The sequence below is a fragment of the Silene latifolia genome, chromosome 10, assembly GCF_048544455.1.
Source record: "Silene latifolia isolate original U9 population chromosome 10, ASM4854445v1, whole genome shotgun sequence".
NCBI lineage: Eukaryota > Viridiplantae > Streptophyta > Magnoliopsida > Caryophyllales > Caryophyllaceae > Silene > Silene latifolia.
This window is the reverse complement of record NC_133535.1, coordinates 110,235,123-110,258,396: the sequence shown is the minus strand read 5'-3', so window position 1 is coordinate 110,258,396 and position 23,274 is coordinate 110,235,123. Positions and strand designations below refer to the sequence as shown.

The following is a 23,274-nucleotide window of genomic DNA, read 5'->3' as shown; positions in this document are numbered from 1 at the left end:
TATCTACCTCAATACCACGTCCAGACACCAAGTGACCAAGCACCACTTCTTCAGTCACCATAAAGTGGCACTTCTCCCAGTTCAGTACAAGATGAGCCTCCTCACAGCGCTGCAAAACCTTAGACAAGTTTCTCAAGCAAACATCAAAATCAGTACCATAAACACTGAAATCATCCATAAAGACTTCCATGATAGACTCTATGTAATCAGAAAATATGGCCATCATACAACGCTGAAAAGTAGCTGGGGCATTACATAAGCCAAAAGGCATCCTCCTATAAGCAAATACACTATATGGACATGTGAATGTGGTCTTTTCCTGATCATCAGGGTGTATGGGTATCTGAAAGAAACCGGAGTAGCCATCTAGATAACAGAAATAACTATGACACGCAAGTCTTTCTAACATCTGATCAATATAAGGTAAGGGAAAATGGTCTTTTCTAGTAGCCGAGTTCAGCTTTCTGTAATCTATACACATCCTCCATCCCGTCATAAGTCTAGTAGCAATTAATTCATTTTAATCATTAGCAACTATTGTAGTACCTCCCTTCTTAGGTACAACCTAGACTGGACTAACCCATTTTGAATCAGATATAGAATATATAATACCAGCATCAAGTAATTTCTGTACCTCTTTCCTTACCACCTCCTGCATAGGAGGATTTAGCCGTCTCTGACCCTGCGCACTAGGCCTTTGACCTTCTTCCAAATAAATACGGTGCATAAAAAAATCAGGACTAATACCCTGTAAATCGTCAATGCTATACCCAATAGCTTTCTTATGAGTTCTCAAAACAACCAACAAAGCAGAGAGTTGGTTTTCTGTTAGGCTAGCTGAAGAGTCTATCCAAGGGCAAATACTTAAGAGGGGGGGGTGAATTGAGTATTTGAAAAACTATTGCCCACTTTTTATTTCTATGACTATAAAATTAATTACTTAAAGTTTATTGATTAAACTTTAACTAATCAATTAATCAGAGTAAGAGAAACGTAAAGGAAAACACGAAAGTAAAACGTACGAAAGAGAGAAAGAGACACACGGGATTTTGAAGTGGTTCAGCCTCACAAGTCGAAGCCTACGTCCACTATTCTCGATTAATAAATTTAGTACCTTTCTCCGGATTACAAATTTATCAACCCACTCGCACAGCTAACTCTAACTGTGACTCAATTTGAATATCACTCGATATTCGGTTTGCACTATCTTAAGTTACTAAGAAAGTAGTTTGATTGCCCTTCTAAGTGTTCACACAATTGAACGAGTAAGAGGCGAATCTAAACACTATTATCTCGTAACGTAACTTGAAGAATGATAAGAACTTGAAGCACGACTTTTCGTTTGTCAAAACAAAACAATTTTAAAACTCTTTAAAATAATAAACACAGATTGTTTGCATAAGGATTTTGATTCTCGAAAAAAAGTCATCTTGAAATGAAGAACGAACATAAGTATTTATAGTAGTGATAGGAACTAGGGTTTGGTCGAAAAACCCTAGATCTAGCCGTGTAGATCATGGCTTAGAAAGAAAGAAATAAATCTTTCTAATATTATTTAATCCACAAGATAATTTAATTAAGTAAATAAGATAAACTAGAATCTTATTTAATCTTAATTAAATCAAAAGATAATCTTGTTAAGTAAATAAATCTATCACAAATATTCTTCAAGATAATAAATTATCTTGTTAGAATATAGGATAAGATAGTTTACTTGTCCAAGGAGTTGACCATAAGAGGCACAAAACCCTAGAAGGCCGAAACCCTAGGAGGCACGGTTCCCAAGAAGCCGAAACCCTAGGCGGCGCAGAACCCTAGGTCGTCCAAAACTCACTTGGCCCAATTGTGGATTAGGTCAAATGTTTCCGTAAACCCTAGGTAGCATGACGACTATAACATCGCTTTACTAACCAATAAGGAAACGTAAACAATTCATTTAAGTGACCAATAATATATTTATATTATCTCTATTATATATACTAATGTTTTATAAAAAGTATTTTATAAAAACTTATTCGTAGATAAGATTTTGTGAAAATCGTGCCGACTAATTTCGCCCAAAGTTATAGCACACAAGCTATAACCCCAAGCTTGTCAAGTGTAAAGTTATAGTCAACGGCTATAACTTCAACTTTCCAATACCATTCTTTAAGTACCGTTACTTGATGGACATCCTAATACTAACTAATCTTCCGGAGATCTTGTAGTAGGTAGTCTCTTCCGTGATCGTAAGCTCTTCATCTTGGAGCTTCTTTATAGACTTGATCAAGTCTTTGCTTAAATGATCATCAGCTTGAAACTTGTTACGGTTCCACTGACGCATTAAGAATTTCTTCAATGATATAGTCCAAGCCTTCTATATCATGTCTTCTAATCAATGCTTGATATTCTTCACAAATCAGATGATACTTGCTTGAGATCGTTTCGTAAGTCTTCACTTGTTCTTGTCAAAGTTATAGTAATCTCGCTATAACTCTGCTTATATGTAACTTGACTATTCTGTGAAGGACTTAACAAACCTTTACGAGCAAGAGTATTTAAAGCACATAATATTTATACTTGTCATTATCAAAACATAAGCATATGACCACATGGTCCAACAAATTCCCCCTTTTTGATGATGACAAGTCTCGTAATGAAACTTAACGATGTGTGACTAAGCGTAGTTCCCCCTTAACGAAACACTATAAAATTTATAGCAAAGTCGAACGCAAGAACTAGACTATATATAACAAAGTAAGCATCTAAGGACCTTAAGAGATAAAAGGTCTTGACAAGGAGCAAGCTTAGGCAATTACTTAAATCAACGGTCATTTTTCTTCCCCCTCTTGACATCATCGAAAAGATGAGAACAAACATAAAATGCTAGGGTGATATCAAACGAGGCAAAATAAGAACGTAAATAAACATAATAAAACGAGAAGTAAATGTCATAAGCAAGCAAAAGATACGATGTAGCAACATACAAACCGATGTGTTAATGCCAAAGGGCCGAATAGAAACACACAATGTTTAAGCCGATGGGCCGAATGGGAATGTATGTAGCTAAGCAAAAGATAAGAGGAAATAAAAGCAAAAGCTAAGATAGGCATAAGCTAGGATAGGGCAAAAGCTAGGGCAAGGCTAGGTTTAAGGTCGATGAGGGTAGCCACGAGGAGGTACATAAGTCTTTCGAGACCAATTCTCCAACTCTTCAAGACGATGATGACAATGACGGAGCAACTCCGTATGCTTAGCAAGAGAACTCTCGAAATTAAGCACCTTAAGAGAAAGGGCCTTCAAAGCGTCGAACGTGAGTCCCATCTCACTCCTCATCTCTCGACCATACCCAAGAATAGCACCGCCTTGACTCGCCAAATTAGCCACGGTGTCCGATTGTTTAAAAGATTGGCGAACACTATCCTTGACCATACTCTCCATGGCCTCCAACCGAGCCTCCATAGCCACAAAACGAGCTATCAAATCTCCATCATCTCTCGCCATAGCCACGGGTGGCTCAACAGTAGCCTTCTCCTTAGCCAACCCCGACACCACATCAATTAACATTTGAGATTGGGTGTCCAATTTCTCATCCAATTTAGTCATCACCTCTGCTAACTTATCATATAGCCCGACATCATTCGATTTCTCCATTATCTTTTCACTCGATTGGCTTGCCTTCACAACTTTAGGCAAGAATACCAACTCCGGTCCCCTAGCACCGATTTTCATAGCACGAAGAAGCGTATCGTTCATCACATAACGGGTCACCACACCATAGCTTCCCACACCAATGACACCTTTATCCTCCAAGATACGAGAAATCCACATACCATAAGGCAAATCAATGGTAGTGAGAGTTTTCTCCTTAATCACCGAATTGTGTATTTGCATAATCCGATTAAAAACCAACGAGGAAAGCTTGACCTTATGGCCTTCATGCCATGAGTGCACAAGGACCATTTCATAGGCCGTAAGCTTATCTCGTCCACCACGACGAGGACAAACACAATTCCATACGAAATTAAAGAAGAATTTCAGTTTCGGTGTAAAGAAACTTGAGGATAAGAGCACATCACTATTACCGGTTGCATGTTCATCAAAATACCGTTTGACACGCATCCTCTCATCATCGTCTAAACCATTCCATTCAACACCCGGGTTGATTTCCAACCCTTCATCAAACACCGAAAACAGAGCAGCAAATTCCGACTCACTAAATCCAATTTCTTGGTCATTCACGACCGCATGCAAAACACGATTTTGACAAGAAACTGAAGCAAAGAACTGGATTACCTCAATCGGGTATATAGGACCCGAGAAAGCGGCAATGTCGGTCCAACCTTGATAATCAAGAAACATGGTGAAGAAATTGAGTGCCTCAATTTTGTTGCACCAAGATGCGGAATAGGCACGACCCCCATGAATCTTGTAAGCAAGAACCCGATTTACCAATTCTCTTTCTTTAGTTGTAAGCTTGAGACGATCAAGCCCAACTTTTGTTGCTTGCATGTCGAAATCTCGACACATCCGACGATTACCACCACCACACACTATCATCTCCGATTCAGCACCACAAACCCCACTCAATCTCCTCTTTTCTAATTTCCTTTTCTTTCCCAGGACGGCGGGACACGGGGGCGTCTCTGTTTCGGGCGAAACAGGGGAAGGGCGAGAAGTGGTTGTTTTTGGGGTAGTTTTTGAAACATAAACCATCTTTGAAGATGATCCAGGGCGGGTTGATGGTCTTGTCGAAGGTAAGGAGGAACGGGTTTGAGGACGGTTCGACATGGTGAAGATTTGGGTCGGTTTTTGCGTGAGAGTTTTTTGTGAGGCTGGGTGTTTGTGTTTGATAATGAGTGAATAAGGTTAGAGGGAGGGTTTAAATAGTGATGTAATTATGATGAAGGTAGGGTAAAATATGGAGGTGGCATGAGGAAGGAGTATTACCAAGATATGGTAAGATCTTTGATAAGATTTAGAATCTTACCAAAATTCTAAGAGCACATGGGTAATATTTGGTAAATAATTTCGGTCAAATACAATAGGCAAAAGGATAGATTTCGGTTATAATTAGGTAAAAAGGATAGATTTTTGGTTAGGGTAAAAAACACGGTTTTAGCAATATTTCGCTTAAGGTAAAGTCTAGAATAAGAGATGATCGTATGATGCTACACCGTATAATGACTTAGCAAATTAAAATTATAATCTCGAATTAAAACACATATTCACATAATTATAATTGCAACGAAATAATACGGACACAGTCATACAATCTCGTCAATTTCTAGTCAGTCATAAAAAGAATAAAATATTTGTGACAAGTTTAACTGCCACCGATTAAACCAATTTCCAACCGCAAAATCTCAAAACGTTCTCTAGCTAACGCTTTGGTAAATATATCTGCCCATTGTTTTTCCGTACTACAAAATTCAAGTCGAATGTTGCCCTTATCTACATGATCCCGTAGAAAATGGTGTCTAATGTCTATGTGTTTGGTCCGTGAGTCTTTGAGGGGGTATTTAGATATAACAATAGCACTCGTATTATCACATAGAATAGGAATACAACCTACATCGATACCATAATCACATAATTGCTGTTTAAGCCATAATAATTGAGAACATACCAAACCAGCGGCAATATATTCGGCTTCAGCAGTAGATAAAGCGACTGAATTTTGCTTCTTCGACCCCCAAGTAACAATACATGGTCCAACAAACGTAGCAATGCCTGACGTACTTTTTCTGTCAAGTGAACATCCTGCATAATCTGCATCTGAATACCCTATTAGATCGAAATTACATTCCATAGGATACCACAGATATAAATTCGATGTACCAATTAAATACTTTAATATTCTCTTAACTGCCAACATGTGCGACTCTTTAGGGCACGATTGAAATCGGGCACACACGCACACACTAAACATGATATCTGGGCGACTAGCAGTTAAATAGAGAAGTGAGCCAATCATACCTCGATAAGTCGTCTCATCGACAGACTTACCGTTTTCGTCCAAAGTCAACTTCTTATCTGTTCCCATAGGAGTTGGCTTAGAACGACTGTCTTTCATTCCAAACTTCTTGAGTAGCTCTTTAATGTATTTTTGTTGGTGAATCATGATGCATTCTTTCGTTTGTTGAATCTGTAGACCAAGGAAGAACTTGAGTTCTCCCATCATGCTCATCTCAAATTCGGAGGTCATCAATTCTGAAAAATTCTTGCACAAACGATTATTAGTAGAACCAAATATAATATCATCAACATAAATTTGTACAACTAATAGATCAGAATCTTCAGATTTCAAGAACAAGGTTTTGTCGACAGATCCTCTTTTGAAACCACTATCTAGAAGATATTTTGACAATCTGTCGTACCAAGACCTTGGTGCTTGTTTCAAACCATACAATGCTTTGTCTAGTTTAAAAACATGGTTTTGAAACTTGCTATCTAAGAAACCTGGAGGTTGCTCAACAAAAACCTCTTCGTTCAAATAACCGTTAAGAAATGCTGTCTTAACGTCCATTTGAAATAGTTTAATCCCCTTGTGAGCAGCAAATGCTATTAACAGTCTAATAGCCTCTAATCTGGCAACGGGAGCGAAGGTTTCATCATAGTCGATTCCTTCTTGTTGGTTGTACCCTTGTACTACCAATCTTGCCTTGTTGAGAACTATAACTCCCGTATCATCTAGCTTGTTGCGGAATACCCAACGTGTACCAATGATGGTTCGATCCTTTGGCCTTGGAACCAAGTGCCATACTTTGTTGCGCTCAAACTGTTGTAATTCCTCTTGCATAGCCACGATCCAATCTGGTTCTGCAAGTGCTTCTTTGATGTTTGCAGGCTCTATATTCGAGAGAAAGGAATAAAATGAGCAGAAGTTGTTAAGCTTCCGACGAGTTTTAACTCCGTCATTCAAACTACCTAGGATCGTATCCATTGGATGTGAACCTTTATATTTCCATTTCTTAGAGGTTGGAGGCACATCGTCATTTGAACTAGGCTGACCATCTTCTAATGAATGAGTCTCAATCCTCGTTCCCCCTGAGCTTGTGCCTGGGGTTATAGTGGAGTCAGCTATAACTTTAACTCCACTACTTTGTCTAGAAGTTGAAGTTATATCTTCATTAGGTATAACTTCGGTCTCTGAACTTTTGGATTGAGAAGAGGTTATAGTATCATCAACTATGCTCTCCGTTTTCTCTTTATCATTTGAAGGGCATCCTTGTTCATCCTTTGTGCCTTCAATCTCCTTATTCTCGTCATCCAATTCTGGAGGATCCTCTTTAGATAATCTGAAGTCTGGATCGTCCAAATCCTCTTCCTCATCCTGTACAGCTTTATCAAACATGTCATTCTCATCAAAAACAACATGAACACTTTCCTCTATGCATAAGGTTCTCTTATTGAAAACCTTATAAGCTTTGCTATGACTAGAATAACCAACAAACACAGCTTCGTCGCTTCGGGGATCGAATTTACTTAATCTATTTTTGCCATTATTATGGACAAAACATTTACTCCCGAAACATCGAAGATGTGCTATGTTAGGTTTTCGACCTCTAAGAAGCTCATAGGGAGTCTTCTTGAGAATCGGTCTAATTAAAGCACGATTATGAACATAGCATGCAGTACTAATAACTTCTGCCCAAAAGTTACGAGGTAAGCCACTACATAACAACATAGTACGGGCCATATCCTCTAATGTTCGATTCATACGTTCTACGACACCGTTTTGTTGTGGAGTTCGTAGTCCGAGAAGTTATGCCCAACACCATTCTCTCTACAATATTCTATAAAAGCATGATTATCAAATTCGGTGCCATGATCCGTACGAATTGAAACTAACTTCGACTTATACTTGTTTTGGGCAAGCTTCATTAATACTATAAATTCATCGAAAGTTTCATCTTTTGAATTGAGAAATATCGGCCAAACAAACCTAGAGTAATCATCTACTAGAACGAAAACATACCTGGATCCGCCTCTACTTCTTACCTTCATTGGGCCACATAGATCCATATGTACAAGTTCCAGCGGTTCTTTCGTACTTACCATTCTCTTAGGTTTGAACGACGATCTTACATGTTTGCAGCGAGCACAGGAGTCACATAGAGTCTCTTGGTCGAATCTGATTGACGGTAGTCCTTCAACCAAATCCCATCTCTTAAGCTTGTTCAAAGTTAGAGCATTAATGTGAGCAAACCTTTTGTGCCAAAGACAAGGATCATCAACAGTTACTTTCATACACGTAAACGAGTTAGACGGAATATTATTCAAATCAAGTTTATAGACATTCTTAACTCGTTGTCCTTCAAGCACAATATTGCTAGTTCCTTCAATTATGATACGACAAGAATCTGAATGAAAGACTACTTTATTTCCCTTGTCACATAATTGAGAGATACTAAGCAAATTATACTTGAGACCACTTACTAGGTAAACATCGCCAATAGCACTAGAAGATGATATGCCAACCTTACCGATGCCAATAACCTTACCCTTCTTGTTATCACCAAAAGTGACAAATCCACCATGAAGGGTTCTTTGAAAGAAACAAATTTACATTACCAGTCATGTGCCTTGAGCATCCACTATCAAGGTACCATATGTTGTTTTCCTTCAGTACGACCTGCTAGAGAATTAGAGACAGTTTTTAGGTACCCAAGCTAAGTTGGGTCCTTTAACGTTAGTTACTCTATAGACCAAGTCTTTCCTAACCCACACTTGTCTAACGATTTTCTTCTTAGGAATCGTGGGGGTTTGTCTAGGTATAGTCCTAGGTTGAGTTTTGGTCTTCTCTATAGGTCTCCTAAAAGGCTGTCTAGGGGGAGCCTTAGTCTTAATAGACTCTGTAGGCTTTGGTGGTCGTTTAGGTGCATCAGCCTTTTTCTTGTACTCGAAACTTCTATCATAATACCAACGAAAATTATTATTTCGTTCTACTTCAGTATCTGACTTATCTGTAGAAGAATCGATGTCTTCGACAACTATGTTAGACGTGTTAGCATATTCAGTGTTTTTGCGCAAATCTTGCACACGTTTAACACAGTTATCTTGGACGTGTCCTGAGACACCACAATAATTGCAAATCAAATATTCAGGTAAGTTCGTATATTTTCTCTTCCTAAAATCTTTTTCGGAAGGAGTTTCTTTGCACTTACTATGGTCTCTACGACTGTAGCATTCATATCCTAGACCTTGTTTCAAATTATTATCTGATTGCTCAGTTAAGAAATCTAGGACTTGAGCACTACCTTCCCACTTATCGTGGACTTTCCTAGCATGTAGAAGTAAATTTTTAAGAGATTGGATCTCTTCATCACATTCAGTGTGGTCTTCTACAACTACAAAGAGCTAATGTCTTTAGAATTGTCATGAAGAACTTGAATCTCTTTTTCTAAACTTTGTACTCGATCTATATGTGATTTCTCAAAGATAAGAGAGTACTTTCTCGATTCTTTCAATTGCTTCTTCGAGAGAATTAATTTCCTTTTCTTGATCTAAGATCACCGCTTCTCTATTTGTGGCCTTTGTTTCAAGACGCTCTATGACTTTTTTGACTCTAGGGTTTTAGCATCACTAGCTATAACCTTGGCTTGAAGATGCTTAATGTTGAGTTTCAGATCTGAGGTTATAGCGTCATGGGCTATAACTTTAGACTCAAGAATCTTCTTCTCAGCATTTGTCTTATCTAAAGTTGTAGCTGCTTCAGCTATAACTTTGGATTTGAGCTTTTTAGCGTCAGCTTTGAAATTATAGTTCTCTTCAAAGCAATCTCAAAAATCGAGCTTTTAATTCATTGATTTCAAGTTCCATCTCATGACTATTCTCAAGACATTGCTCGAAGTGCTTAATAAGCGCATTTTTTGGCAACTTCTTAACTTGTTTCTTAAGTTCGAGAAAGCTTACCTCTTCTTCTTCATCAGATTCAGAGTCCCCTATGAAGCAACACACGGACTCCAAGCTTTCTTTATCGTTGTCGTTGTCTGATCCATTGTTGCTAAAACACAAGTTAGCAACTTCTTCTTCTTCTGACTCGTCGTCATCCTCTGTTTCGAGATCTCCCCAGCAAGACACAATCAACACTTGTTTAAACTCCTTCTTAGTCTTGTCACGTTGAGCTTTGTCTTTGATTTTGTCCCATGTGGGACAGTCTTTAATCATATGTCCGGATTCTCCGCACTTGAAGCATCCTCTATTCGCGAACGTGTTCTTAAACTCAGAAGTTTTCTTGTTTGGCGTCATACCTTTTGAATTAGACGATTTTGTTTGCTTACTTCGAAACACTCTCTTATTTATTCGTCTAGCAAACAAAACGGTTTCCTCTTAAAGGTCTTCACCTTCAACATCATCCTTTGCAGAAGCTTGAAGAGCCAGATTATTCTTCGTAATACTGGGCTCGGCCTCATCGTCATCCAGGACGAGTTCATGAGCCATTAGAGCTCCAATAAGTTCTGCATAGGGCAATGATGAGAGATCCCTACATTCTTCCATGACTGTAACCTTAGGGCGCCATTTCTTGGTAAGACTTCTTAGAACTTTTCTAGCTATATCCTCTGAGCTATAAGTTCTACCAAGATTTTTCAGCTCGTTAATTATCGTTGAGAAGCGCGCCGACATACTATCGAGTGATTCATTCTTTTCCATTTTGAAAAGTTCATACTTTTGAATCAGTAAGTCAATGCGGTACTTCCTAACGGCTGACGTCCCTTCATAGGCTAACTCGAGTCCATCCCATATCTCCTTGGCCGAAGAGCAAGATGAAAAACGATCGAACTCAGTCGATACCATGCCGTTTTGTAATAAACTAATGGCTTTTGAGTTTTTCTCTGTCTTCTTGAAGTCGGCCTCGACATAGTCTTCCTCTTCCTTTTCATAGCTAGTGCCTTCAGTCATACCAACAAGAATTTTATGAGGACTATTCTTGATGATCGTCCAGCACTCCCAATCGTGTCCTTTAATGTAGTGTGTCATCATGTTCTTCCAAAGACTATAATTCTTCCCATCGAAGATAGGACATTTTAAGTACTTGGAATCCATTGCACACGTGTAAAAATAAACAGCGGAAAAATTAAAATAAAAAGTAAAAGGATAGAAGGATCTAACTCTAGCGGTTAGGCAATCAAGAGCACGAGGCTCTGATACCAATTGAAGAGTCTATCCAAGGGCAAATACTTAAGAGGGGGGGGGGGGTGAATTGAGTATTTGAAAAACTATTGCCCACTTTTTATTTCTATGACTATAAAATTAATTACTTAAAGTTTATTGAGTAAACTTTAACTAATCAATTAATCAGAGTAAGCGAAATGTAAAGGAAAACACGAAAGTAAAACGTACGAAAGAGAGAAAGAGACACACGGGATTTTGAAGTGGTTCAGCCTCACAAGTCGAAGCCTACGTCCACTATTCTCGATTAATAAATTTAGTACCTTTCTCCGGATTACAAATTTATCAACCCACTCGCACAGCTAACTCTAACTGTGACTCAATTTGAATATCACTCGATATTCGGTTTGCACTATCTTAAGTTACTAAGAAAGTAGTTTGATTGCCCTTCTAAGTGTTCACACAATTGAACGAGTAAGAGGCGAATCTAAACACTATTATCTCGTAACGTAACTTGAAGAATGATAAGAACTTGAAGCACGACTTTTCGTTTGTCAAAACAAAATAATTTTAAAACTCTTTAAAATAATAAACACAGATTGTTTGCATAAGGATTTTGATTCTCGAAAAAAAGTCATCTTGAAATGAAGAACGAACATAAGTATTTATAGTAGTGATAGGAACTAGGGTTTGGTCGAAAAACCCTAGATCTAGCCGTGTAGATCATGGCTTAGAAAGAAAGAAATAAATCTTTCTAATATTATTTAATCCACAAGATAATTTAATTAAGTAAATAAGATAAACTAGAATCTTATTTAATCTTAATTAAATCAAAAGATAATCTTGTTAAGTAAATAAATCTATCACAAATATTCTTCAAGATAATAAATTATCTTGTTAGAATATAGGATAAGATAGTTTACTTGTCCAAGGAGTTGACCATAAGAGGCACAAAACCCTAGAAGGCCGAAACCCTAGGAGGCACGGTTCCCATGGAGCCGAAACCCTAGGCGGCGCAGAACCCTAGGTCGTCCAAAACTCACTTGGCCCAATTGTGGATTAGGTCAAATGTTTCCGTAAACCCTAGGTAGCATGACGACTATAACATCGCTTTACTAACCAATAAGGAAACGTAAACAATTCATTTAAGTGACCAATAATATATTTATATTATCTCTATTATATATACTAATGTTTTATAAAAAGTATTTTATAAAAACTTATTCGTAGATAAGATTTTGTGAAAATCGTGCCGACTAATTCTGCCCAAAGTTATAGCACACAAGCTATAACCCCAAGCTTGTCAAGTGTAAAGTTATAGTCAACGGCTATAACTTCAACTTTCCAATACCATTCTTTAAGTACCGTTACTTGATGGACATCCTAATACTAACTAATCTTCCTGGAGATCTTCAGTAGTAGGTAGTCTCTTCCGTGATCGTAAGCTCTTCATCTTGGAGCTTCTTTATAGACTTGATCAAGTCTTTGCTTAAATGATCATCAGCTTGAAACTTGTTACGGTTCCACTGACGCATTAAGAATTTCTTCAATGATATAGTCCAAGCCTTCTATATCATGTCTTCTAATCAATGCTTGATATTCTTCACAAATCAGATGATACTTGCTTGAGATCGTTTCGTAAGTCTTCACTTGTTCTTGTCAAAGTTATAGTAATCTCGCTATAACTCTGCTTGTATGTAACTTGACTATTCTGTGAAGGACTTAACAAACCTTTACGAGCAAGAGTATTTAAAGCACATAATATTTATACTTGTCATTATCAAAACATAAGCATATGACCACATGGTCCAACACTAGCATTGACAATTACAGGATTCATCTCACAAGTGTCCAGAAATATATACTTAAGATGAGAGGGAAGGGGTTTAAGTTCAGGTTTCTGTACCTTGGCAGCCTTTGAGGGGCTACCTAAGCTCAAAACCTTATTTTCTTTGCATTCCTCTCCAGTCATCAACTTCTCTACTGCAAAAACTTCTGGACTCCATGAGCTCGTCTCAATAGCTGGATCAGTCAGCAGGGCAATCTCCAAAGGATCCCTATCCAAGTTCAAAGAAAGAGAGTCATCAACAGTCAAATCAATAATATCAATTCTATTACAAGTTTCCTCAATCATGGGTTGCTTTAATGCTTTTTCTAAATCAAAAGTGATCAAATCATCTCCTAAAACTAATGTCAGGCGGCCTCTCCCCAAATCTATAATGGCCCCTGTGGTATAAAGGAATGGTCTGCCTAGAATGATGGGGATGTGGACATCTTTAGCCATATCAAGAATAACGAAGTCAACTGGAATGAAATATTTCCCTATTCTAACTGGCACGTCTTCTAAAACACCTAGAGGGCGTTGTAAAGAACGGTCAGCCATCTGTAGAGTCATATTAGTGATATTAAGTTGACCCATATTAAGCTTTTTACATATTGAATACGGCATAACATTGACACTAGCTCCAGAATCACAAAGAGCTTTACTAATAGCTAAATGACCTATATGACAAGGGATAGAAAAACTCCCTGGATCCTTTAGCTTTGGTGGAATGGTAGCGTGCATCGCAGCTGTGCACTTCTGAGTGAATGCAACCGTCTCTACTTCATCAAAGGATCTCTTCCTTGTCAATATCTCTTTCATAAACTTCGCATAAGCCGGCACTTGAGTGATCAAATCAGTAAATGGAACACTCACTTGCAAGTTCTTCACTACTTCCATGAATCGCTTCAGTTGCGTATCAAGTTTTGACTTCTGTTGTCGATGCGGAAAAGGTAGTGGAATAGTAATTGGCACGGCTTCCTTTGCAGAACTCGACGAAGCAGGGACATCAGGAGCTACAGGAGACAAAACTCGATCGAGTTTTTGGAAACTCGGTCGAGTTTCATCCGAAACTCCAGTATCATGACCCACGTCACTTCCAGTAGCATGAGTAACAATTTGAGAAGAAACTCTATCGAGTTTTTTGGAACTCTGTCAAGTTTTAGCTAAAACAGCTTCTGCATCGTTCTTCTTTTTCGTAGGAAGTGCTGTATCATTACTGGCATCTTTCTCATCGTCGCTCAATTCAAAATTCCCCAATCCTCTAGAATGCATAAATGGATGCTCTTCTTCCTCAACGGGCATTTTCGGACCTTCATAGGTAGTGCCACTCCTCAAATGAATTACATTTGCATGCTCATGAGCTTGCTTCCCTTGTGGAGGAAGGGTACCGGGCTGTTTAGAGTGATTTTGGGCAGCAATCTGAGAAACTTGGGTATCTAGAATCTTGTTGTGTGCTATGAGCTCGTTAATTTGAGATGCTTGCTTCTGCTGATTCTGTAAACTTTGTTGCAACATAGTTTTCAACTCGGCCATATCATTATTAGGAGCTGGGGGAGGAGGTTGCAACGGCTGAAACTGTTGTTGACGTTGATTATTGAATTGATTACCCCCTTGATTGAACTGATTCCCCCCTTGATTCGGCCTTGGATTCCCACGGTTTTGAGGAATAGTATATGTTGAATTCTGTTGTTGTGGTTGCGGGTTCTGCACATTATGGCTTGACCATTGGAGGTTCGGATGCTCTCTAGTCCTTTCATTATAGAAATTAGAGAAAAGATTACCTTGCTTATAAGATTGGAAAGCATTAACTTGCTCAATTGTACTTAAACATTCAGCAGCAATATGACCATCAAAACCACAACGAGCACAAGATTCCTCTTGCTGAGTCATAGCATTAACCGTCTTCTTGTTTCCCAAGGATTGGGTGGTCTGCAACTCAGCAATTGCAGCAGTTATAGTATCTAACTTTGCAGCAACTGTACTATCAGTTCCACTACCTCTAGTACTTCCTCTTGGATTACCATACTCAGCAGTGTGAGTAGCCATATCATCAATCAGCTTCTATGAACTATCATCATTAGTATTCTTTTGGAACCTCCCATTTGCAGAAGCATCAAGCAAGGCACGGTGATCATCGTACAGTCCATTATAAAATTGGTTACACAGGAACCAAATCGGAAAGCCATGGTGAGGAACTGAACGTACCAATCTTTTGAAGCGTATCCATGCTTCATTAAGGTCTTCAGTAGGACCTTGTTTAAAACTTGTGATCTGACTCCTTAGATTATTCGTCTTTTGTGGAGGGAAGTATCTCTTGTAGAATGCAAGAGCTAGAGAATTCCAGTCAGTGATGGAATTAGACTCCATATCCAGATCACGTAGCCACTCCGCTGCATCATCTTGTAGGGAGAAAGGGAACAAAGTTTGCTTCACTTGATCCTGAGTCACCCCAGCAGTCAAAGGAATAGAGCAACAATATGTGATAAACTTCTCCATATGCTTGGCAGGATCCTCTCCAGATCTTCCTCCAAACATATTCCACTCTACCAGATTGATATAAGATGGACGAATTTCAAAACTTCCCTTATCACCAGTAGGAAGTTTGAATCCCTTTGGAATGGAATCCAAAGTTGGCTCAGTGTGACTTGCTAAAGTAGGCATCTTGATTGTTGTAGGAACTGGAACAGAAGTATCAGAAAAATCAATGTCTTCTTCAAAAGACGGATTATCTGAAGTAAGTGAATGCTCAGTATCACTGTCAAATGTACTCAAGTCTTCCACTTGACCAACTTCTCTCTGAAACTGTCGTCTGTAACGAAAAGTCCTCTCAGGTTCTGGATCTGGAGAAACAAGTTCAGACCTGTGAGACCTGGGCATAAACGAAACTAACAAGAGAAGTGTGAGAAACGGTCTCAAGGAACTAAAGTTCCCTGAGACAAAAGACAAACTAAATAATAAAACAAACAGAAAATTGTTGCCTCCCCGGCAACGGCGCCAAATTTGATAAGGGCAAAGTCGTCTTCCCTAAATCAAAGTAAAACCTATGATACTACTAACAATAGCTAGTGGCAAGAAAAGTATCGAATCCACAGGGAGGCTGTAAAGTCTAGCTTGCTTACTAATTAAGTCCGTCTGAAAGGTAACAGTTTCTTGAAGGTTTTGATTGTTTGTATCTAAGTGACTAATTAAGCAAATAAATAAAGTTTGTAAACAATAGAGATTAAAAGTCTAGGGAATCGGGTTCGCTAAGTTGATTATCCGGGGATGCAATTTAGTGAATTAGAAGGTCAACCAAGTTATCTAAGGTCACAAGATCTATCGATTCAATTATGCCCTTTAGATTCAGATTAACATGCGATCGCTATAATTAACCTTTACCTATCTGATTACCGTAGCCTATATTGCATATAACCCGGTCGGTGAAATATCAATTCGCTATACTAATTAGAGATTCAGGCATAAATCAAATAATTAGAAGAAAACAATAATCAAACGATAACTTAAGCGGTCTTACTAATAATTACTTCATTAATCCCCTTTTAATCAACCTAGATCCCCCTTCTCCCTAGATGAAGGATGTAGCTACGCATATTAATTAAAACAACAACAATAATAATTATAGAAGACATGATTGAAAGCATAAAAGAAAATAAGAGATACTAATAATTTAACAGAAACTAAATTGATTAATAGTAAATAAAGATACACAAAGTACCGTAGATTCGGATGCAAAGAATTCTAGATCTCAATCCTAAGAAAGTTTTTCTTACTGCTAAAAAGGTCTTCTAAGCGTTCTCTAGGTATGAAAAGCGTACCCTAAATTAATTCGTCCGAGTACATATTATAAAAATTAGGTAAAATAGAATATCTGGAAATAAAAGACACGTCAGCCGGTTCAGGCCGAAACTAGATCGAGTTTGGTGAAACTCGGTCGAGTTTGTCTTCTAGTCTTCGGTTCTTCGAACAAATCCATGTCAAATCTTGTCTTTATCTCCTAGAAATCCGTGCCATGCAGCGTGTGTCCTATATGCCAGCTCCGCGGTGCTCCGGTATGCTCGTTTTGCTCTACAAATGCATGATCCCTGCATTTAAACACCAAAATGCGGTAATAACTAGATTCTAACTTAATAAGCATGTAAATAGCATAAAATAGCACGGAAATCGTCTCAAATAATATAAAGGGGAGGCATAAAAGTGTATACAAAAATGACTCATCATCCATTATACTCGATTAATTATTTTAGTACCTTTCCACCGATTACAAAATAATTAACCCACTCGTACAACTAACTCAAGTTGTAACTCACTTGAGTATGCTAATACTCGACTATCTTAAATAAATAAGAAAGTGCATGATTATTCTTCTAATGTTCACAATTTGAACGAGCTAGAAACAATATGAAACACTATTATCTTATAACGATTTAATTAGAAGTAATTACAATAAAATGACAAACACGACTTTTCAAAAGATTTAAATTGCAAAAGAAAATTAATCACTCGGTTTTGTTTGCAAAGGATTTCTTAGTTCAAAAGATTGAAAAGTGATTTTAAATGAATGAATTAGTATAATATTTATAGTAGAGATGGAGATTTAGGTTTTAATCTTTGAAACCCTAGATTGCTGTGGATCTCGTGTAGCATGTAGGACAAGAAAGAGATCTTAATCCTTTCCTTAAATCTAACAATATCTTAATAAATAAATTGAATAAATTTAAATAACCATAAAGAGATGTAGACACCTCGTTTCTGCACCTCCCGCCAACCACCCAATGATAATTGTGCCACATTTTTAATAACGCGGAGCGATTTATGACATATCATAAGTTCGTCGATACGTGATAGCTCAAACAGTCGAGTCAACCTCATGGTCGTCATCTACGCGCCGATACGGTCGTTTTGACAGTAATTAGAGTTCATTTGAAGTTTGGGTCAAAAACCGCTCCCATTTCCTAACCCGTCTTAAAACCGAGTCAGAATATTCTTGAATTTTCCGGAGTATTATTCCTAAATTTTATCTTTTATCACGAAAATATCTACCTTGCGGAACAAGGAAGCATACATCTTCCCTAATTCCTAAATAAAATCGCGGAAATCTTTCTTGCCGAGGAGGAAACTGCCAAAGAGAATTACTCATCAAATAAAGGAGATGAGATCTAGGAGGAGTAAGAGGAGAATTTTAGCTAGGAGACCGTCACAAGGTGACGGAATTGTTGAGAAGCTTTATTTGGATTTCTACTTATTGGATTGTTGTATACGGAGTATTTTCTTGCCAGGTAGGATAACGATTCTACTAGACTTATTATGTGTCATTTAATTGGATGTTGTGGATTGAATTGTTTGGATTATTGGATTATTGAATATCTTACATATTGTGATTAAAAGCAGTTGCATTGGTTGTTTCTAAGACGGTATGGTAGGTAGCCATTGTTGTTGCTACTGTTGGTTTGATAATGGGTTGGATATCAGGTTTAGCATGTCTGACATCATGGTAAAAGCCTTCGGGTGATGTGATATAAACTTACTGGCTGAGGTAGACATCATGGTAAGAGTGAAGAGTCTATCGATCCAAAATACTCAAGAAGGAGGGGGGGGGGGGGGTGAATTGAGGATTTAAAACTTTTGAAAGCTTTTTCGATTATGTGTATATAATTGATTATTTAAAGTTTATTGATTAAAATTTAACTAATCAACTAATGAACAATTAAAACAAAGTAAACGAAAGAATGAAAGAGAGGAGACACACGATTTTTGAAGTGGTTCAGTTTCACAAATCGAAACCTACGTCCACTATTCTCGATTAATAAATTTAGTACCTTTCTACGGATTACAAATTTACTAACCCAACTCGTACAACTAACTCTAGCTGTAACTCAATGAGTACCGTTAAATACTCGAGTGACTAACTTACGCTAATAAGAAAGCACTAATGATTCTTGCAAAGGTTCAGTTAATGAACAAGTAAGAAATCTATTGAGCACTATTATCTTATAAAGATAACTGACGTGGGCGTGTCGTTGTACACCCAATCAAAACACATTTATAATACTCAACATACAACTAGTTAGCGGTAAGTCGAGGTCGATCCATGGGACGGTGTGCTTTGGGTTCTAAGTCTATCTATCTCAATTTATGCTAGTGTCACAATTTGTTTGGGTTTGTAGTTGTGTCTAGACTAATGAAAGCAATAAAGTAAACCAAGCAATAAAAGAAGGATGTAAACAATTAATTAAAGATGCTAGGATATCATGGGGACATAGGGGGTTCATGGTGTTGATCATACAAACATGTTTACAATTATAAGCAAGCAATTAATGTTGTGGAGGAACCGAGTTGGTTTATATCTTACGGTTCTTAGGAAGAGTTGGGTCCCGGAGCCGAATCGATTAGATTGTACAACACCTACAAGTCGACTTACTTTCCTCCTAATCAACTTCTATGCATGGTCTAACAAGACTCGAGTTGGTTTATATCTTACAAGTCAAGTTGAGTAGATAAGAGATGGTTGTAAATGCAAGGATTCATAGGCTTAGCATTTCATCAAACATAACATGTGCATAAAGTTGACATCACAACAAGCAAGCAATTTAATCATGTGAAAATATTAGATTAAGCATGAATCAATCCCATGTTGGTTTCCCCTAGTTACCCACTAATCCTAGCTAAAAGACTACTCACTCATTATCATGGGAAACATGTCATTAATGGTGTCAAACATCACAACAAGTATAAACATGATAATAGAATGAAGAAATGAACAATAAAGATTAAAGAGTAAAGGAATTGTACCAAACTTGAGATGATCCAAATAATAAAGCAAATAATAATAGAAGAAACTTGATTGATTGATAAAGGGTTGTCAATCCTCCAATAATAACCCAATAATCTTCAATTACCCAAAAATAAACTTGAATAATAAACTTGAACAATAATTGAGGAGAGATTAATGTGAGATTTGTGGAAAGATTAAAGAGTAATCTATTCTAATCTACTCCTAATCTAATCTAAAGAGAATTTCCTACTAAGAGAGCTTGGTCCTTTGATTATTACAAATGGGGTATTTATAGTGGGGATTAGGTGTGTGAATTAGGGTTAACTAAGGGCTTAAATGACGATTAAGTCCCTACTTAAGGAAACGCCGGTCTTTTTGGAAGGATAGGCATCTTTCTTGAAGCTTGAAGAAACGAAATTGGTCTGCCTTGGAATCCGGGCGTCTTTAGCACGGGACGGGCGGATTCTGTTGTTTCTGCCCGGGCGGCTTGGGGAGAAGACGGGCGGATTGGTCTCGGGACGCTCAGATTCTGGGCTGTGTATTTATCTTTTCTTTCTGTCGGGGAAGACGGGCGTCTTGAGGGGAAGACGGGCGTCTTGGCGAACAGCTTCTTTGTTTGAGCTCGGATTGTAAAACGGACGTCATTTTCTCATCCGGACTCCTATTGGAGTGATTCAATAGCCTAGATCACTTGTTTTTTCGATGCCGTTCCATCTAGTATATTTTCATAGCCAAAGGAGCAACTCTTCATTTAGGTTCCGAGCAATTTCTTCATGTAATGCCTTCCCTCTCGTCATTCTTACTTTTAACCCTTTGATCCTTCTATATACACTTTATTCCTACATCTTTGGTCATCATTATTGCCTCCTCTTCATACTAGTCCATATAATATCATCAATAAGCTTCCAAATATGCGCGAAAGACGGGAATTTCCGCCTTATTATCTCCTTTTCTACAAAACATATGAAATGCGATAGAAAAGCAAATAGGAAGGTTTTGACGGATAAAATGGTCATGGAATGTTATAATAGTATGCAAAATAGGCTCAATTAGGGGACTAAATGTGCTCAAATAATGGTCACATCAAATATCCCCAAACCGAACATTTACTCGTCCCGAGTAAAGAGGTGACAAAAACTAGACCTTTATTTAAACTAACCTAATAATATAACCGATATGAGACAATTAGCGGGTCTCACTCCGCCCCTTCAACTCACAACAAGACAACCAGGAGGTAGGATGCCTTCTTGCAAGGCAAGGCGGGTCTTTGCAAAATGGCGACACATCCAAACATTAAGCACACAAAATCAAGCAATGGATGCATCTACAAAAGAATAGCCACTTTCCTCATCTAAGTGGCGGAAATTATCTACAAGGGAAGCAATTCAAGGGTACACACTCCTTCATAGATATGGTTTCTTCAAACTACTAAGCCTAGAAGGATACCAATAAATCACCTCCAAGTTGTGTCAAGCTAGGGTACCTTTGTCCTCAATCGTTAAATGCTTTTGTCAAGAATAGACTCCCTATGGTGTTAGAAACACTGGAGGATCGCGGAATTCCCCCTCTTGCCTAGACAAGAAGAAGGGTCGTCCCCTCTCTACCATGCACAAAAATGGATACGATGGATAAAGGGATCGATAGATTTTTGAGTTTCATTTGGGAGTTTGCTTTGTTTTTGTTTTTCCCCCCAATTTCTTGTGGCATATAACATTTGAGAACACTTTCTTGCCATTTCTTTTTGATTTTTGGCATTTCAATACTTGACAACTTTCAACTTTTCTTTGCATTTCTTTTGAACATTTTCAAAGTCACCCCATATGTAGTGAGGGTGCCTTATATTTGAAGTTTTAGGAGTCTATTTTTGCTCCTCTTCACATTTGATGCATTTTTGCAAACTTTCTTTCACTTTTCATTTCATTGAACTCAAATTGATTTCTTTTTGTGCCCATTCCCTTTGATGACAAAAATGTGGTAGAACATGGATGATGGATGGATGCATGGTTTCAAGGGTCACCTTGGAATAAACGGTAGCCAAGGAGTTATCACACCACAAGGTACTCTTGACTAGGCCTTAATCCATGGGTCAAAGGATACTAGCATAACACATCCTAGGGTGTTTTACAAGTATTCTAACAAGCAAAGTCTTAAGAAGAAAAAGCATCTACTAGGGCCTATATACACTTGTCAAGCTTCCCAAGTAGACGGTTTCACAAAATTTTTCTAACATGCAAACTACATGCCATGATGCAACTAACATTTATACATCCTAATGCATATGCTTCTACCAACTAGTATGCCAAATAATCTAAATGCAATCCTAAATTCACATTTGTTTATACCGCATCAATCAAAATAAAGCCACATAGTCATTAACATAAAGAGGAAAAAGGAGATTGGAAAGATCATACCATGCGGTCTTCAACATCCTCATGTCTCGGATGTGGCATAGTCGATCAATGTGAAAAAGGATGAACAAGCATAATATATACAAACAATATATACAAGACTACACTACAAAGGAAATGAACATGTTTTTGGGTTTTTGAATTTTTTTCAAATTTTTTGGTTTTTGTTTTTATGAAATTTAAAGACATATTTTTGGGATTTTTTCGAAATTTTTCAATTTTTATGTATTTTTGGAATATAAATTCCCATCCCCCACTTTATTTTGGACATTGTCCTCAATGTACATGTAGGAGTAGGAATAAAAAAGGAAATACATGTTTTTGAATTTTTGAATAAATGCAATGATATGATATGAATGAATGCATGCTCAAACTAAATGCAATTCTATATGACATATATAACAAATGGGTGCAATCTAAATTATACTATATGATGCATGCTAAATGCTTAAGTCACCTATGATCAAACCTTCCCAAACCGATTTAAACACTATTTCTAGTGTAGAAAAGAATAGGATTGGTCATTAGTGACTATGCATGAATTCTAGTCTATATGAAACTATCTACATGAATCATGTGAGATATATTACAATGCAACTATACTATATAAACTAACTAATGTAAATGCAATATGAAATATAATACAAATGCAAGCTAAATGTATATGTAAATAACTAAATGCAAGTGTAAATGCAAAGTCAAAGGAAAGGATATCTTATAAATGCTGGTTTGAGATAGGACTCCACCAAACTAGTTTGAATTGTTAAAGCTCTTTGTTTTGTCCATAGAGCTCAAGGCTCTTAGAAGAAGATCAAAAGCTTGTGAACAAGCTCCAAATAAGCATAAGTATGGGTTGCTCCATTTGAACACGAAATTTGGCCAAGGAAGTTTGTCATATATCCTTTCTTTCACCTTGTCCTTGGCACTAGAGCTTTCCCGATGCTTCAAACCAATAAGCCCATGATTCTCGTCAACACTAGGTATGAAGTATGGTTTATATTTGTCCGGAGACTTCAATTCACCACCTTCTTTTTCAATTTCGGTGATGATGATAGCATTTTGATTTTTCAATCCTTCCAAGGTGGAAGGAGAATTGTCATGGCTTTGATGATCGAGTTCCTTAGAAGTTGACATTGTGGATGCCAAATTCCCACAAGTAGCTTCACGTGCAAGTT

The 23,274-nt window shown here is 37.7% G+C and overlaps 2 protein-coding genes and 1 non-coding gene across 3 annotated transcripts; 1 reads left to right on the top strand and 2 right to left on the bottom strand.

Annotated features, from left to right (window-relative positions):
- Nucleotides 1–6,170: 6,170 nt before the first annotated feature.
- On the bottom strand, nt 6,171–10,233 carry LOC141608059 (uncharacterized). The gene is made up of 8 exons (XM_074427410.1): nt 9,898–10,233; nt 9,579–9,719; nt 9,150–9,342; nt 8,711–9,053; nt 8,415–8,530; nt 8,041–8,321; nt 6,390–7,315; nt 6,171–6,192 (listed from the first exon to the last, which is right to left on the bottom strand). The coding sequence occupies exons 1-8, from the start codon at nt 10,231–10,233 to the stop codon at nt 6,171–6,173; spliced, it is 2,358 nt and encodes a 785-aa protein (XP_074283511.1).
- A 2,641-nt stretch (nt 10,234–12,874) lies between these two features.
- On the bottom strand, nt 12,875–13,660 carry LOC141608058 (uncharacterized). The gene has a single exon (XM_074427409.1). It carries the CDS (start codon nt 13,658–13,660, stop codon nt 12,875–12,877), a length of 786 nt encoding a protein of 261 aa, XP_074283510.1.
- Nucleotides 13,661–15,098: 1,438 nt separating this feature from the next.
- LOC141609748 (small nucleolar RNA R71) lies at nt 15,099–15,205 on the top strand. Its single transcript, XR_012527662.1, has one exon. It is a non-coding gene; the product is annotated as a small nucleolar RNA R71 (small nucleolar RNA).
- The last annotated feature ends 8,069 nt before the right edge of the window (nt 15,206–23,274 follow it).